Source organism: Schistocerca gregaria, chromosome 1 (assembly GCF_023897955.1).
Source record: "Schistocerca gregaria isolate iqSchGreg1 chromosome 1, iqSchGreg1.2, whole genome shotgun sequence".
Taxonomy (NCBI): Eukaryota; Metazoa; Arthropoda; class Insecta; order Orthoptera; family Acrididae; genus Schistocerca; species Schistocerca gregaria.
In genome coordinates this window covers 765064866-765080321 of record NC_064920.1, presented here as the reverse complement: position 1 = coordinate 765080321, position 15456 = coordinate 765064866, and the positions used below count along the sequence as shown (strand labels likewise).

The 15456-nt window shown below is 37.3% G+C and overlaps 1 protein-coding gene across 11 annotated transcripts in view; it reads right to left on the bottom strand.

The window, feature by feature from the left end:
- LOC126268066 (centrobin) overlaps window positions 1-15456 on the bottom strand; it is a 245520-nt gene that overhangs the window by 165152 nt on the left and 64912 nt on the right. For 6 of the 11 annotated variants that reach the window (XM_049973525.1, XM_049973505.1, XM_049973514.1 and 3 more), the window contains one exon: window positions 12058-12169. In XM_049973525.1, the coding sequence (XP_049829482.1) occupies window positions 12058-12169 (112 nt within the window). The remainder of the gene's footprint in view (window positions 1-12057; window positions 12170-15456) is intronic. The other 5 variants (XM_049973550.1, XM_049973561.1, XM_049973541.1 and 2 more) reach the window with 1 other exon arrangement.

Genomic DNA, 15456 nt, shown 5'->3' with positions numbered 1-15456 from the left:
ACTGTATTGCAGCACCAACTGGAAGTATTAGCCAGTGGTTCACTGTTGCCCAGGGAATGCCCCAATGGGAATATTATGATTAGTGCACTCTTCTGGGAGGCTCCTCCACTTTCTGTGACCCATCATATGCAGGAAGTATATCATGACTGAAATTTTATTCTGATCTGTGCTTCCATATGAAATTAAAAATAAATCTCTCACCAAATGTTGCTGGTTTTTTGAGTGGTGAAGCAATAGAGATAATCACTTCTTTCTGCCACTTCTTTAAAACTCCTTTATGCTTGGGAGAATAGGTTCAGGAGTGGTTTATTTTGTAAATTATTTTTCTGATTGTTGGCTGAAAGACTGAAATATTTTACATGCAATGAAGAGATACATTAACCCTTGCTGAGCACGTTGCATGAAGAGTACTTTTAATTCACAGATTGTTCTCATTTTCTTAAATGAAATTTTATTTGCACAACCAATTCAATCTTGTCATTAACATCAGTAGTAGAAATCTGCTTTTATCAAATGTATCACAGATTGAACAAGTAGCACATTGGGCACATCCAGACAGGATACTGTAACACATTATCATTAGAGTCTGGGCCAAAGAAATGAGATACTCTCATAGAAAAAGTTTGTGCATCATCTTTACTGCAATATTTCAGGCAGATATTGCTAATATAGAGACTGATGGAGTGAAAAATTCCTGGTTGAGATGTTCAAAAAGCTCTCTGCAAAGCCAGGAACTGCACAGAATCTGTTATTTAATTTGGTTCGAACACTTTTTTCGGCTGGTTTACATGTTCTTTGTCCATCAGCCTTGAAAGCATCGCTCTTCCCTCCCCGCTTCCCCCCTCCCTCCCTCCTGCCCCCTCCCACTCTCTCTACCCCCACCCCTTCCCAATCATGGAACACTGATTTCAGAATACATTACAAAATCACAACCACGGACTTAAAACAGATAACAGTCATTGTCAATGGCAGGCTGTTTCTGTAAGAAACATTTGGGGAGGAGTTGTTTTTATTGAACCCAACATATTTTTAAGCAGCAATAATTCAGGATTTTGGTTATATTTGAGAAATGATAACAGTGAGTTTTAGCCATTGCTATCAAAATTGTGCCAATATCATAAAAAGGATTAAAAAGAATGATCTTGTTATAAATTTCTGAACTTTTATTCTATGTGGTGTCTATAAGTGTGGCTCATCAGAAAAAAAAAATGGGGCTAATATTCAGCTACAATTGCCTGTGAACAAGCAGAAAACACAACATAATACTAACAAAGCCCATTATATCCTGTCTCATCTTTTTTCATTAGATGAAACTTCTGTCAAAGTTAGTTCTTGCATATCTAGAGTAATAAGCAACTATCCTGGAACTCGGTATCAGTTGCATATTGCCTATCTAATTGCTTTCAGAGGCATCAAAAGTTGGTTTTCATCATTTCAGATAATTATTGACCAAATTCAAAAATTTTAAATGTATCATAATTATTCATTAAGAGATATAATCTTAAGTTAAAAGTTTAACAGAGTAAGACAAATATTACAGTTAAAAACTGTATGTCTTGAGGCTGCATAACTGACTTTACTCATCCAGTATTTGATAATGAAAGAACTTGGCAACTTCCAAGAAACTTTACACATAATTGTAAACCTTTAAGGAATTTTTTTTCTCACTCTGAAATCCACCACAAAATTATGAAAGGAAAAAACGTTTATCACCTCCTATATTTTCATTGTTCATGAAGCAACACTTCAGCATTAGACACATTTTAATTTGTTACTTCTTCACTACCAGTTCTATTCATAATACAGTTTGCAGACAGTACGCATACATACCACTGAACATACCTGCAAAATTATATCATTGTATGACACACAATTCATGAGATATTCGAGATGTGTGGAAAACTTGCTTTTCCTTAAAATAGAGCACAAATTACCCAGAGTATATTCATCCAGTATTTCATAATGGGAGTGCTTAGCAACTTATAACAAAAGTATAATTTCAAACATTTTGTAAACTTTTTCTTGCTTACATGCTTAATGTCAGATATTTACCACCTCAACTCATCTGTAAAGAAATCCAATGTTGAAATCTGTTTCAAACATGAGAGTTCGGTTCTTTAAAGAATCGGGAGTTTACTGGTCATCTATAAAGAAGAACATAACTAGTGGATCATCCCTGACAACGGCACTTAATCTGTTATGGGTGTGATGATGATAACATGCTGTATGTCCATTTCACTTATTTGTATACTGTACCCATTCAGTTGCTTGAGAGCTAACATGTTGGTGAAGCTGTTAAGGTGTACAATATGACGAAGTTTCAGAGAGAGAGAGAGAGAGAGAGAGAGAGAGAGAGAGAGAGAGAGAGAGAGACAACATCAAAACAATTATTTATTTCACACCATTCAAAGGAAACTACCATGAATCATTGCACATCTTTTTAGTATCAGTTCCAATGTAAACCATAAATAGATAAACAAAAGACTAATTCTTCCACAGCAGACCTATAATTTTTACAGAATTTACATATCACAACTTTTAATTTAAGAAAGTAATTTTGTTCTGTTTAAATATAATGAGTTTTGTGTGAAAGCTGTTTGCTATCTTATGCATCAGAATGAAATAACAGATAGAAAAATTGACAAAACAGTAGCTTGAGGTGGAAATTACAAATCTTAATATCTAACAAATCTTACATATTATTAATTTATTTTTAATTTTTCCCTTCAAATAAAATCCACTTGAATATAGTCTTGCATGTTAATTTTATGGAGCAATACTGGATTATTTACTTTTATAAAAAAGACTGCAGAAGTAGAGCTGAGCTATTAAGTGAGGGGCAAAAGTTGTGATTTTATTCCCTCTTCTATAGGTGATCTACATCTGAACCTACAAGGGGCGTTCAAAAATAAACAAGACAAGAGGCATAATTACAGAAACCACTACCTGTATGTGTAGGAGTATTGACCCTGGCTGTTGAGACACTTGGCCCACTGTGACACAAGGCGGTGAATGGCTGTCTCATAAAATTCCCGGAGCTGCGATGTTAACCAGTTCCACATGTACAGCTGGACGTTGTCATCCATAGTGAATCCTTTGCCCCTCGGAGCCTTTTTAAGGGGACTCCCTTCTGATTCACTTCCTGCAGCACGGGACAATAGTTAATGCCCAGCGTCACTCGCAAACCTCGACCACCCTTCACCAAGTGATCACATCAAAACAACCAGGCGATCTCACTCATGAGGTCATTCTGCTTGAGGACAATGCAAAGCCTCATATGACCAACACAGTCACAGCACTCCTGCAGAAATTCAAATGGGAGGTTCTCGGCCACCCTCCATACAGTCCGGACGTCTCTCCCTGTGATTACACCATTTTTGGTCCCCTTAAAAAGGCTATGAGGGGGCAAACAATTCACCTCGGGCGACAATGTCCAGCTGTACGTGCAGAACTGGCTAACATCGCAGCCATTCACTGCCTTGTGTGACACTTCTAACATACAGGTACTGTTCCTGTAATTATGCCTCCGGCTCATTTCTTTTTTTAAGCCTCTTATAAATCTACATGGATACACTGCAAATCACACATAAGTGCTGGCAGAGGGTTCATAGAACTACCTTGATGATAACTGTCTATTATTCCACTCTCAAACAGTGTGCAGAAAAAACCAACACCTATATATTTCCACACGAGCTCTGATTTCCCTTATTTTATTATGATAATTGTTTCTCACTATGTAGGTTGGTGTCCACAAAATATTTTCGTATTTGGAGGTGAAAGTTGGGAAGTAAAATGTGTCACTCTCTCCCCTATATCTCTTCTTTGAACTTCCTCGATGTACTAAGTTAATTCTATCCCATAAGTATTGCACACTGTGCAGTAGTGCTCCAAAAGAGGATGGACAAGTGAAGTGTAGGCAGTCTCTTTAGTAGGTCTGTTGCACCTTCTAAGTGTTCTGCCTATAAAATGCATTCTTCAGTTTTCCTTCACCACAGCATTTTCTATGTATTCTTTCCAATTTGTTTGTAATTGTAATTCCTAGGTATTTAGTTGAATTTACACCATTTAGATTTGACTGATTTATTGTGTAACCAAAGTTTAATGGATTCCTTTTAGCATGCATGTGGATGATCTCACATTTTTCATTATTTAGGGTCAACTGCCAATTTTCGCACTATACACATAGCTTTTCTCAATAATTTTACAATTTATTCTGTTCTTGTGAGGATTTTACTAGACAATAAATGGCAGCATCATCTACAAACAACCTAAGAGAGCTGCTCAGATTGTCTCCTAAATCTTTTATATAAATAAGGTACGCAGAGGGCCTATAACACTACCTCGGGGAACATCAGAAATCACTTCTGTTTTACTTGATGACTTTGCCAATTACTATGAACTGTGACCCCTCTGACAGGAAATCATGAATCCATTCACATAACTGAGACGATATTCCATAAGCATGTAATATGACCACAAGTTGCTTGCGAGGTACAGCCTTTGGAAATCTAGAAATATGGAATCAATTTGTAATCCCTTGTCGATAGAACTCAAAACTTTGTATGATTAAAGAACTAGTAGTATTTCGCAAGAACGAAGTTTTCTAAAAGCATTGACTGTGTGTCAATAGACTGTTCTGTTCGACGTAATTCATAATGTTTGAACACGTTCCAACATCCTGCTGCATATCGACATTAATGATAAGGGCCTGTAATTAGGTGGATTACTCCTATTGCCTTTCTTGAATATTGGTATGACCAGTGCAATTTTCCACTCTTTGGGTATGGATCATGTGTTGAGCAAGCAGTTACATATGATAGTTAAGTTTGGAGCTATTGCATCAGCATACTCTGAATACTCTGAAAGGAATCTAAATAGTATACAGTCTGGACTGGATGACTTGCTTTTCTTAAGTGACTTGGTTGCTTCACTACTCCAAGGATATCTACCTCTAAGTTAGGCACATTGACAGTAATTCTTGATTGGAATTCTGGAATATTTACTTTGTCGCCTTTGGTGAAGATAACAAAACAGTTCAAAGTCATATGTCTTTACCACCAGACTTCTTCTTACAAGAGAAACTTTGTGTCATATTATGTGTTTCAGTTAACACATTCTGCTCACCTTCTTTTACAATAATAGGCTGTACATTCACAAGTTTCATTTTTCACTTTGTGTTTCATTTAAAAATATCTTCCTCTGCATCTTTGGGCAAGTTACATTCTTCAGAATGGTTCTGGGCTCTTCACTTGGTGTACACTGCAAATTTTACACTCCAGTACAGTGAGTTGAGATATATAGCTAATCCTTCACATATGATATCATTTAGTATTCAGTATTGATTTTAAACTGTTTTCTTCCTGGTTTTGTACATATTCCCAATTTAATACCCTTTTTCTTGTAGACGTCTCACTGTCTTACTTTTCTAGTGCTTTTCAACATCACCTATGTCATGGCATCTGTGCACAACTAAATCAGCACCGTGGTATCAACAATAATCAGCAAATACATTCACATAAATCAACCTAATGTTTCTGCAAACAGCAAACTCATTCAAGGTAACAACTTATATCGAATATGTAATTCACAGTAGAAGACGACTACCTCCCAGATTACATCTTCACTATGCAAGTATTCACCAATAGATACGCAAAACTATGTACTCAATGCAGAGAGAAAACACAATAAAATGAGGAGCATGAAAACAAAATTGTCTTTAGGAGCAACAAGATTATGGTTTAAAAAATCAAGGACTCTACTATTGCACAACAGTAGTACAGTAAATATAGTATGGTACAGCTACATACTTTTCTCACTGATCCAACAAGAACGACGACAAAAATTACTATGAAAGAGTTTGACAGAGAATATGACAGCAATGGAGTTGTGCCCAATCCAAATTTTGCACTTGAATTGCACTTCATATCCATAAACTTTATATGGCAAATTGTAATGTTTGGATGTTTACATTATCCAATTTTAAAATCAAGAGACAATAGTTCAGATGCATATGAACTACAATAGGCAAGTAAAAGCTACTACATATTACGTCTATCAGGCTAACAACCACTCATCAGAGTGCTTACAGCACAGAACACAAAGGTATCAACAAGTTTCAGATCATAAATCATACAATCTGGTGAAACTCACAAAATATCGCTTAAGAAATATGACTTCTGCTCATTTCTATTGGTAAAAGTATACTGTTACCTTTAATTTGCATTTGTAAGGACAGTAACATATTACATCTGGGCTCTTGCTCATTCCAAATTCAACTAGGATTCAGTCACAAAAAATATATTATCACTATCAAATCTTCACACTTAATTTCCGAAGATGTAAATGAAAAATGGTATTACTGAGAAGCTCAAATCATTTTTCATAAGCAATCAGTATTAAATTTACTAAGGCATCCAGAGTGACGCCAGTGTAAAAAAAAAAAAGTCAAAATATTAATTACAACTTAATATACGAAAAGAGTTTACATAAATTATTCTAGCCAGAGAATACAAAAGGAAAGAGGCTCTGAATCAAAGAATCATTCCTGTCTGCTATGCCATCCCCAAAAGAAAAAAATTTGAATACCTTAAAATTATAAACAATGAAAATAAGAGGGGGGCTGTTTCTAAAACTGACTAGTATATTTCTACCCACACAAATCTAGAAATATTGTACTTATCCTCACCTCAAAAATATGTATCTCAAGTATTTGGTAAATGAAAAGTAAATAAAAGTACAACTGGTGGGAGCAATGGGTAGAATGGTACCGACAGCTAACACAGCACTGAAATTTCCTTCTGTTTTCCTTTTTCTTTAACAAAAAAACGGGAGGGGGAGGGGGGGGGGGGAGACACAATATTAAGATTTTTCGGCTACAATACAAGTCTTGTACACTATTTTTATTGTTTACACTCTGTCTACTGATAAGCCACAGAAACCTTCCTTATTGTTGTGGAATCCGCAACATAATTTAGGAGAGGATCACTGGTTTGACAAATTTCTATTACCAGTTCTTCCAGAGTACAAACTAGGTTGTGCTGCCTACAACTCAAGATTTTCATATGAATACATTTGTAGTGATTGTATGTAGCAATGACGATTATAGTGACACAACACAGTGTGCAAAGTATTTATGTTTAGTGATACGTTCATTGACAGATGTTTATTCTTTGCTTCAGAGTAGTTAATTATTCCTTGCTCCTGTTGAATAAATGTTGTATGCTACTTGGATATGATGCTTTGAAAGTATTGATGCCTCATGGTAACTCTTATGAACAACACTTCTATCAAGAGTACGGATAATTTGGTTCACAATATTAATGACACTGTTTTGCTTTAATAAAGTCACAAAAAGATAAATAATTTTCAAAACAAAATTTACAGTATTCAGATATATATGGGCTGAAGTGAACCTTCAGAACGCAGCACAATCAACCCACAAGATCTGTTGGATGTTTCACAAAAAGGCATCTGTTTTTAAAGAGCAAAGATATGGGTTTGGTCCCACTGTGGCACAAATTTTTAATCAGTCAAGAGGATTAAAATAAGCAAATAACTGTCAAGTAGAAACACATCAATGGGCAAAAACTCTTTTTACAATCACAAAATTGGTTAGAAATGTGAACACACAGACCACATGCACAGACTAGGCAGAAGACTCGCAGGAAGGAGGTGAGCATCAAATAATAGAAGAGGTCTGAGATATGTCAGCTTAAATAACAATAACTCAATAGCTAAAAGCAACATCACATTGTTAAATATAATAATGTCCAAAGAGACCAGATTTACTATCAGGTTACAGGCAAAATTTCTGTAACTAGGATAAATACACAATCTTTTCTAAAAGATTGCACAAAGTACATAATAAGCTACCTCTAATACTCTCAACATTTGCCTTCATATTCATGAATGAATGCAGAAGGAAGGCAACGAGGTGGAGTAATAGACAGTCCACATCAATGGACACACAATAACTATTCACTAAGAAAAGTCCAATTTTCTAATACAGTGAAGCTGTAGAGCTGGGAAAATGTAAATGGAATGTGTGTGGACCTATGCTCAGAAAAAATATCCTTGTTCATAATCTGAGTTACCAGGCACAATTCTTTTTCAACACTTAGAAACATGTAGTTTCACACCAAGCAAAGAGAATAATGGGGCCCTGTGTAATATATTTAACTGATCAAAAAAACGTTAAATTCAACAGTTGCACATTCGAAGTTTGCTTAATGACAGAACTTACAACAATGATTAGAATTTTTGGTGTACCTTTTTAATCAAAGTGTTAAAGACGTTTCCTCATCTAATATTTGTACCTTGTGCTAAATAATGAACGGTTCAGAATTATTTTTCTTATGCTTGGGTTCACAGCTAACAAATTTTGATTAAAAGAAGTCATGGCCCTGCTGAGAATTTACATTATTTGAATAAGATGCTTATTCACAACTATTGGCTAATTTCAACCTAACACCCATTTTCAACTGTACAGTCTTAAACATAAAACCTAGCCGTCACAGAGGGTAAATGTCAGTTGTTAATCTAGCCACCACAGAGGCTACATGTCAGTTGTTCACTTAGATCCCCCCTCAGAATTCTTAGTCTTGCCATCTGCAAGGTCTGGCATCACTGTAGGATGCAGAATTGTGTGGAGGAAATGTTGTCTTCTGCTCCATTTGTTACAGTATTGTATCTGCTCGTTGTCTAGTGGTAAATGTCATACAGTGTAGACAAGAAGTCGCAGATTTGAGTCCACTCCTTTCTTCATTTTTTACTTGCAGTTCAGCTCCCTGGTAACAGTATTAGTCTGGTGGAACGTCAAAGATAATTTGCTTCACTTGCTAACATATCAGTAACAGCAAAGCCTTCCAGAAACACTTCCATGAAAGAGCTTGTTGATGCCTCAAGATTAGAACAGTTTATGCTCAAAAATTCCTCACACTATAATGGACACTGACGGTCCATCAATGAATACTTTGGCACCAGCTACCTTCTGACTGGGTGACTCAACTGTAACGCTACTTGAGTATGATTCTGATCTCATGTTGTAGTTTGATTTTCCTCATGAAATAACTTCAATAAACTGAGTGAATTCCCTGCAGTTACACACGGCTGCTATGAGTGTACTTATCAAAAGTCATTTTCTCATACGAAATTCTAGTAGTTCTTGTAGGAATGTATGGGATTTTTCATAGTTGAATCCTATGAATATTCAGAATGAGATTTCCACTCTGCAGCGGAGTGTGCGCTGATATGAAACTTCCTGGCAGATTAAAACTGTGTGCCCGACCGAGACTCGAACTCGGGACCTTTGCCTTTCGCGGGCAAGTGCTCTACCAACTGAGCTACCGAAGCACGACTCACGACCGGTACTCACAGTTTTACTTCTGCCAGTACCTCGTCTCCTACCTTCCAAACTTTCTTTGAGGAGTGCTAGTTCTGCAAGGTTCGCAGGAGAGCTTCTGTAAAGTTTGGAAGGTAGGAGACGAGGTACTGGCAGAAGTAAAGCTGTGAGTACCGGTCGTGAGTTGTGCTTCGGTAGCTCAGTTGGTAGAGCACTTGCCCGCGAAAAGCAAAGGTCCCGAGTTCGAGTCTCGGTCGGGCACACAGTTTTAATCTGCCAGGAAGTTTCATATCAGCTCACACTCCGCTGCAGAGTGAAAATCTCATTCTGGAAACAACCCCCAGGCTGTGGCTAAGCCACGTCTCCGCAATAGCCTTTCTTTCAGGAGTGCTAGTTCTGCAAGGTTCGCAGGAGAGCTTCTGTAAAGTTTGGAAGGTAGGAGACGAGGTACTGGCAGAAGTAAAGCTGTGAGTACCGGTGGTGAGTCGTGCTTCGGTAGCTCAGTTGGTAGAGCACTTGCCCGCGAAAGGCAAAGGTCCCGAGTTCGAGTCTCGGTCGGGCACACAGTTTTAATCTGCCAGGAAGTTTCCTATGAATATTGTTTAAGCATTATAAAATTGAGATTTTTCTTCCACATTCAGGAAGTCTTTATAAGTGCCACACATGATGAACAGCGGCCATTTAGTTTACGTGCAACATCTGCATTCAATGTGCAAGTTTCAGTGGTCAAAGGATAGGAGAGTATGCTGGTTAAGGAAAGGCAAACTTACATTTCTAGCATCTGTAGACTCACAAAAGGCTTTTGATAATGCCGACTGGAATACTCTCTTTCAAATTCTGAAGATGGCAGGTGTAAAATACAAGGAGCAAACGGCTATTTACAACTTGTACAGAAACCAGATTGTAGTTATAAAAGTTGAGGGGCATCAAAGAGAAAGCATTGGTTGAGACAGGAGTGAGACAAGGTTTTAGCACATCTCTGATCTTATATATATTGAGCAAGCAGTAAAGGAAACAAAAGAAAAGTTCGGAGTAGGTATTAAAGTCCATGGAGAAGAAATAAAAACTTTGAGGTTCGCCGATGACATTGTAATTCTGTCAGAGACAGCAAAGGACTTGGGAAAGGAGTTGAATGGAATGGACAGTGTCTTGAAAGGGGGTATATGATGAACATCAACAAAAGCCAAACGAGGATAATGGAATGTAGTCGAATTAAATCGGGTGATGCTGAGGGAATTAGATAAGGAAATGAGACACTTAAAGTAGCAAATGAGTTTCGGTATTTGGGGAGCAAAAAACTGATGATGGTCAAAGTAGAGAGGATATAAAATGTAGACTGGCTATGGCAAGGAGAGCGTTTCTGCAGGAGAGTAGCTTGTTAACATCGAGTATAGATTTAAGTGTCCAGAAATCTTTTCTGAAAGTATTTGTATGGAGTGTAGCCATGTATGGGAGTGAAAAATGGACGATAAATAGTTTAGACAAGAAGAGAATAGAAGCTTTCAAAATGTGGTGCTACAGAAGAATGCTGATGATTAGATGAGTAGATCACATAACTAATGAGGAGGTACTGAATAGAACGGGGGAGAAGAGGAATTTGCGGCGCAACTTGACTAGAAGAAGGGATTGGTTGACGGGACAAGTTCTGAAGCATAATGGATCACCAATTTAGTATTGGAGGGAAGCATGCAGGGTAAAAATCATAAAGGGAGACCAAGGGATGAATACACTAAGCAGATTCAGAAGAATGTATGTTGCAGTAGTTATTTGGAGATGAAGAGACTTGCACAGGATGGAGTAGCATGGAGAGCTGCATCAAACCAGTCTCTGGACTGAAGACCACAACAACAACAAACAGAACCATTATTCAGTCTACAAATGCTGAAAGAAAGACAAGTATCATCCTCTCATAATGACTACAATATAACTATTACTGATGCTTTGTCAAAAAAGCAAAAAGCATCCATGTTGAAGAGTTTTCAACTTTCAATAAGGTAAAGACAGAGAGAACCAAAAATAACAATAAGTTACCTATTGTTACCAATCTGAGCTCAATTCTGATTGCCTCTGTGGTGCCTCACAGTCAGCACAGGATGTTATTACACAAGCCTCTGCTCAGCAATTATTTTTTGTAGTTTTCACTAATGTGGAAGCCACTGTCTTACTGAAAATTTACTGTAAAAATTACTTACTTGACTTTGTACTAATATGAAAGAAGAGAAGCCAAATTATAGAAAAGTGATGACAATATAGAATATATACATTCTGCAGTACTTAAGTACTGCTAGGGGGATATTTGGCAAGAATGCTGGGCACTACGGCAGTGGCAAATATTTTTTTTAGTTTGGTACTGTCCTCTATCTGCTTCTATGTTGCACCAAAACTTTAATCTCTACATATCTATTACATATAGTACCTCATCATTTGTTTTATATATTCTAATATCTGCCTACTGCAGCAATTATTCCCTGTTTTTTACCTTCTAGTACGAAGTTAAACATTACTGAACACTTTGTAAAATGTTGCACTAGCATTGTCCTACTTGTAGGTAACTTCCCTCTTCCTCTGTACAATCTAGTACATTTTGGCATAAAAGTTAATAAATGTCACTTTCATATTTAATGACAATACAAGTGAAGATAGCACACCATGGTAATATACCTTAAGTAAAGTAGTAAGTACATCACATGACAGTTATCTGATAAATGAGGACTTACTTGTCGACGATATACTTCTTCTTCAAGACGTTGTTCTATATTTGATGATTTTCGATTATGCCCGCTACTTTCACTACCCCACAATTCTGACAGACTCAATAATGGTCCACTACTGCAACAAAAATAGGTGAATTATTCAATGAAGGATTAAATTTTAGAGTAGTTCAAATTTAAATGGACCTGTGATAATATTTTTCTAAATTATCAGCATCAGCATTTTTCTAATTTCTAATATTAACAGCATCAACATTTTTCTTGACAAGTAATTTTTAATGGTGTTTTCAAAGCACCCAAAGCATGTTAGCTTATTGCTTTAGTGTGAGACCTGGTGTTATTATGCCAGAGCAAATAAGTTCTGACATGGGTGAACATAGTGCCTTTTGACTTGTAGGCAATTCAATCTTAATGAAGATCACAGTATCAGGCAACACTAATGTTGTCATGCTCCTTTTGGAAATTATTAGCAGGTTGTGTATACTACTTCAGAGTACAGTGGCCAAGGCTTTCCAAGCAGGAATCAGCACCAGCTTTCAGCGAAAATCCCTTGTAACTTCATACTGGCTCTCCATTTAAAGAGGTAATGACTATTCCTAGTCTCATGACAAGATCATTTCTGCAAAAAAGCATTATCCCCTTGCCACATAATGTGAAATGCAAATGATTGCAACTCATCAAGGCACCAACTTTTTAGGTGAAGATGAAGAGAGATTTGAAGCACTGTTAAATGCCAAAATTCTATGATAGGCCCAATATTCTGTCCTACCATGTCTGTTTACAGAAGCAAGGGCTCTGATACGGTTTCAAAGAGATGATGTCCTCTCTCAAACTAATTACAACAAAGCATTTTTTCCCATAGTTTGAGGATAAACCAACATATTTAAAAAGTAGTAAAACCTTCATTCACAAGAAACTGTAAACTATGTTGCATATTTCCAGGGTGCACCTCTCACTAACAGTACTGGATGGAAGCCGAGGTTTGCAACAAAGATCCGTGCTTTCTTCCAGAAAAACCCCTGTACTTTCCCTGGCTACCACCTCAAAATGTTTCATTTATATGTGACTTGCCCTTGTAATAATGAAATGAAAGCATTTGCCCCAAAATGAGGGAATAAGTTTGCAGAAATCTGTAAATTTGTCTTACAAAACTGAAAAACATTACTTGATAACTGAATAATTTTTGGGTACCAAAATGAAGAAATTTACAATATTTAATTACTTCTACTTAGTTAATGTACCAGAAGTAATCGGCAAACTCCATTGTCTGCTTCTGTAAATAAAGCTGTGGCCCCAATGCAGCCCAGTCACTTTCGCATCATCTGGCTTCTATCTGCCTGGTGTACTCAATTGAAATATATGTGACAGAACAGACTTTATTACTCTCAGCATTATTTGGAATTGTTCTTGTACCCCGTTGACTTTTACAAGCCTTAAAACTGGAACAGAGAGGCCTTGTTTCGAAACCTTTGTGTTTTTGACTAATGATAATTAGCCTGGGATGGCTGTCAATTTTCTGGGTGTAATACAATTCATAAATGGGACTTTAATGTATACAAATAAAAATCTATATCTAGGCAGACCATAAACTGCAAGGATTCAGTCCAATTCAGTTAGTGGTGTAACATTATTTACACAGAGCAGTACAATGGAATCAATAACAAATAAGCAGGCTGCAGGAGAAACCACATAAAGAGTTCTGCTGACAGGATCTTAACCACCATTTGTTCCACCACAGTTTAATATCCCCACCAGCAGACAACTTCAATAACAGCATGAAGACATTACAGCTTATGAAAACAGAGAATCATCAGAGGCAAGTCACTTGGGTTCAGCTGCTCTCTCAGAACAGGCCAAGCAAGCAGCTGCAGCTCAGTCTTAAATAGCAGACCGCACGACCTCTTTCGAATTTTGCATAGCTGCTATTTGAAAATATCTGCCTGTGGACTTGGATATTCTGGTTATCACTGTTGGCATTCCTTCTGTGTTCTGCTCATGACGAACCTGACTTGTTTATGGATTATGCGTTCGTATCAGGCACATCACAAAACAGAGAAGTCAAGAATAGGAGCATTTACCTGCAATGTCATCAGCTTCACTATCGGGTGCATAATGTAACAGACCATGCTGTCACTATTCTTTTATTTTATTGTGATCTAACCCTTGCATATTGTGTTTGTTTTGTAGACGAAACACCTTGCCCAATACCAGACCTCTAGAATTTTTGGTAATCTGTAGTTTACTGAGTTATTTTATTACAAGAAAACCCACTAGATGGAAAATGGCACCATCAAAAATGACCTGGTCAGCTACATAAACCCTGAACAGCCTGAATTGGCCTATTTAGTACTGTAAGCTCATTGCTTTGAGCCAGAAATGTAACTACTGTTATGCATATTCATTCATTCATTCATTCAAGACGTGGTAATATGGTTTGCACCTGACCAGGACACCAGAGTGATAACATTCAAGTTAAGCAATTTTTGTTAGCTCAAGCTTTTAAAATCACTGTGAGTGCCACTGGAAAATCATGATGAATCAAACAGAAACCATTAAGGATGTTCCTTGACATTCGTTCTCCAGTCAGTTACCAATTTCTAAAGTTTCAGTTTATTATATGCCCACAGGGTTGTGAGTGTAATTTAAGAAGGCTGAGGTAGAAGCTATATCTGGCACTCTGCACCATTCTTCCTCTATAGTACAGTCAACAACTTTTCCCTCAGCACCGTCGGTTTACCAACAACCACCCAGCATTCAATTTTCACCATGAGACATAAAACTTTTCGGTGAGCAAAATGACATACCACATTTCAAAACCACACCACTTCACTCTGAAGCAAATGGCCTCACTGAAAGTATTGTAAGCATATTAAAAACCTCATAACAAAAGCCAACACAGCAGTACAATAAGGATAATGCACTATTGATTTTTCTTTCACAATAAAGAGGCATTCCACATGATACAAAATCACCAGTAGAAAAATTGTGTGGAAGACTGCACTGTACACTAATGTCAATACTAAAGCCACTCATTCATCTAGAGACCAACCACACTCAGCCAAGAATAAAGTTTTTCAAAGTCACTGATCAAGTACTCATTACAAAAATGGAAAGAAATAGTGGGTACCAGCCAAGGTGATATATTTCTGAACATAATGTACAGGGTCAGAACTAATAACGGTGTCAAAACACGGCATAGAAACCAAATGAAGCCACAATGTGTGCAAGCACATATACTGGGGCTCCTAGGCCATATCTTTTACAGACTCATATGACTAAGATGCAGCCAGCTGTCTTGGTGGAATTACAATTGCAGCCAGCAGTTCTCCCCAACTTCACCGCAAGCAGTGAGACCCAGATGCAGCAAACCAACAACATCCTGATGGAGGACGGCATAGCGCCTCA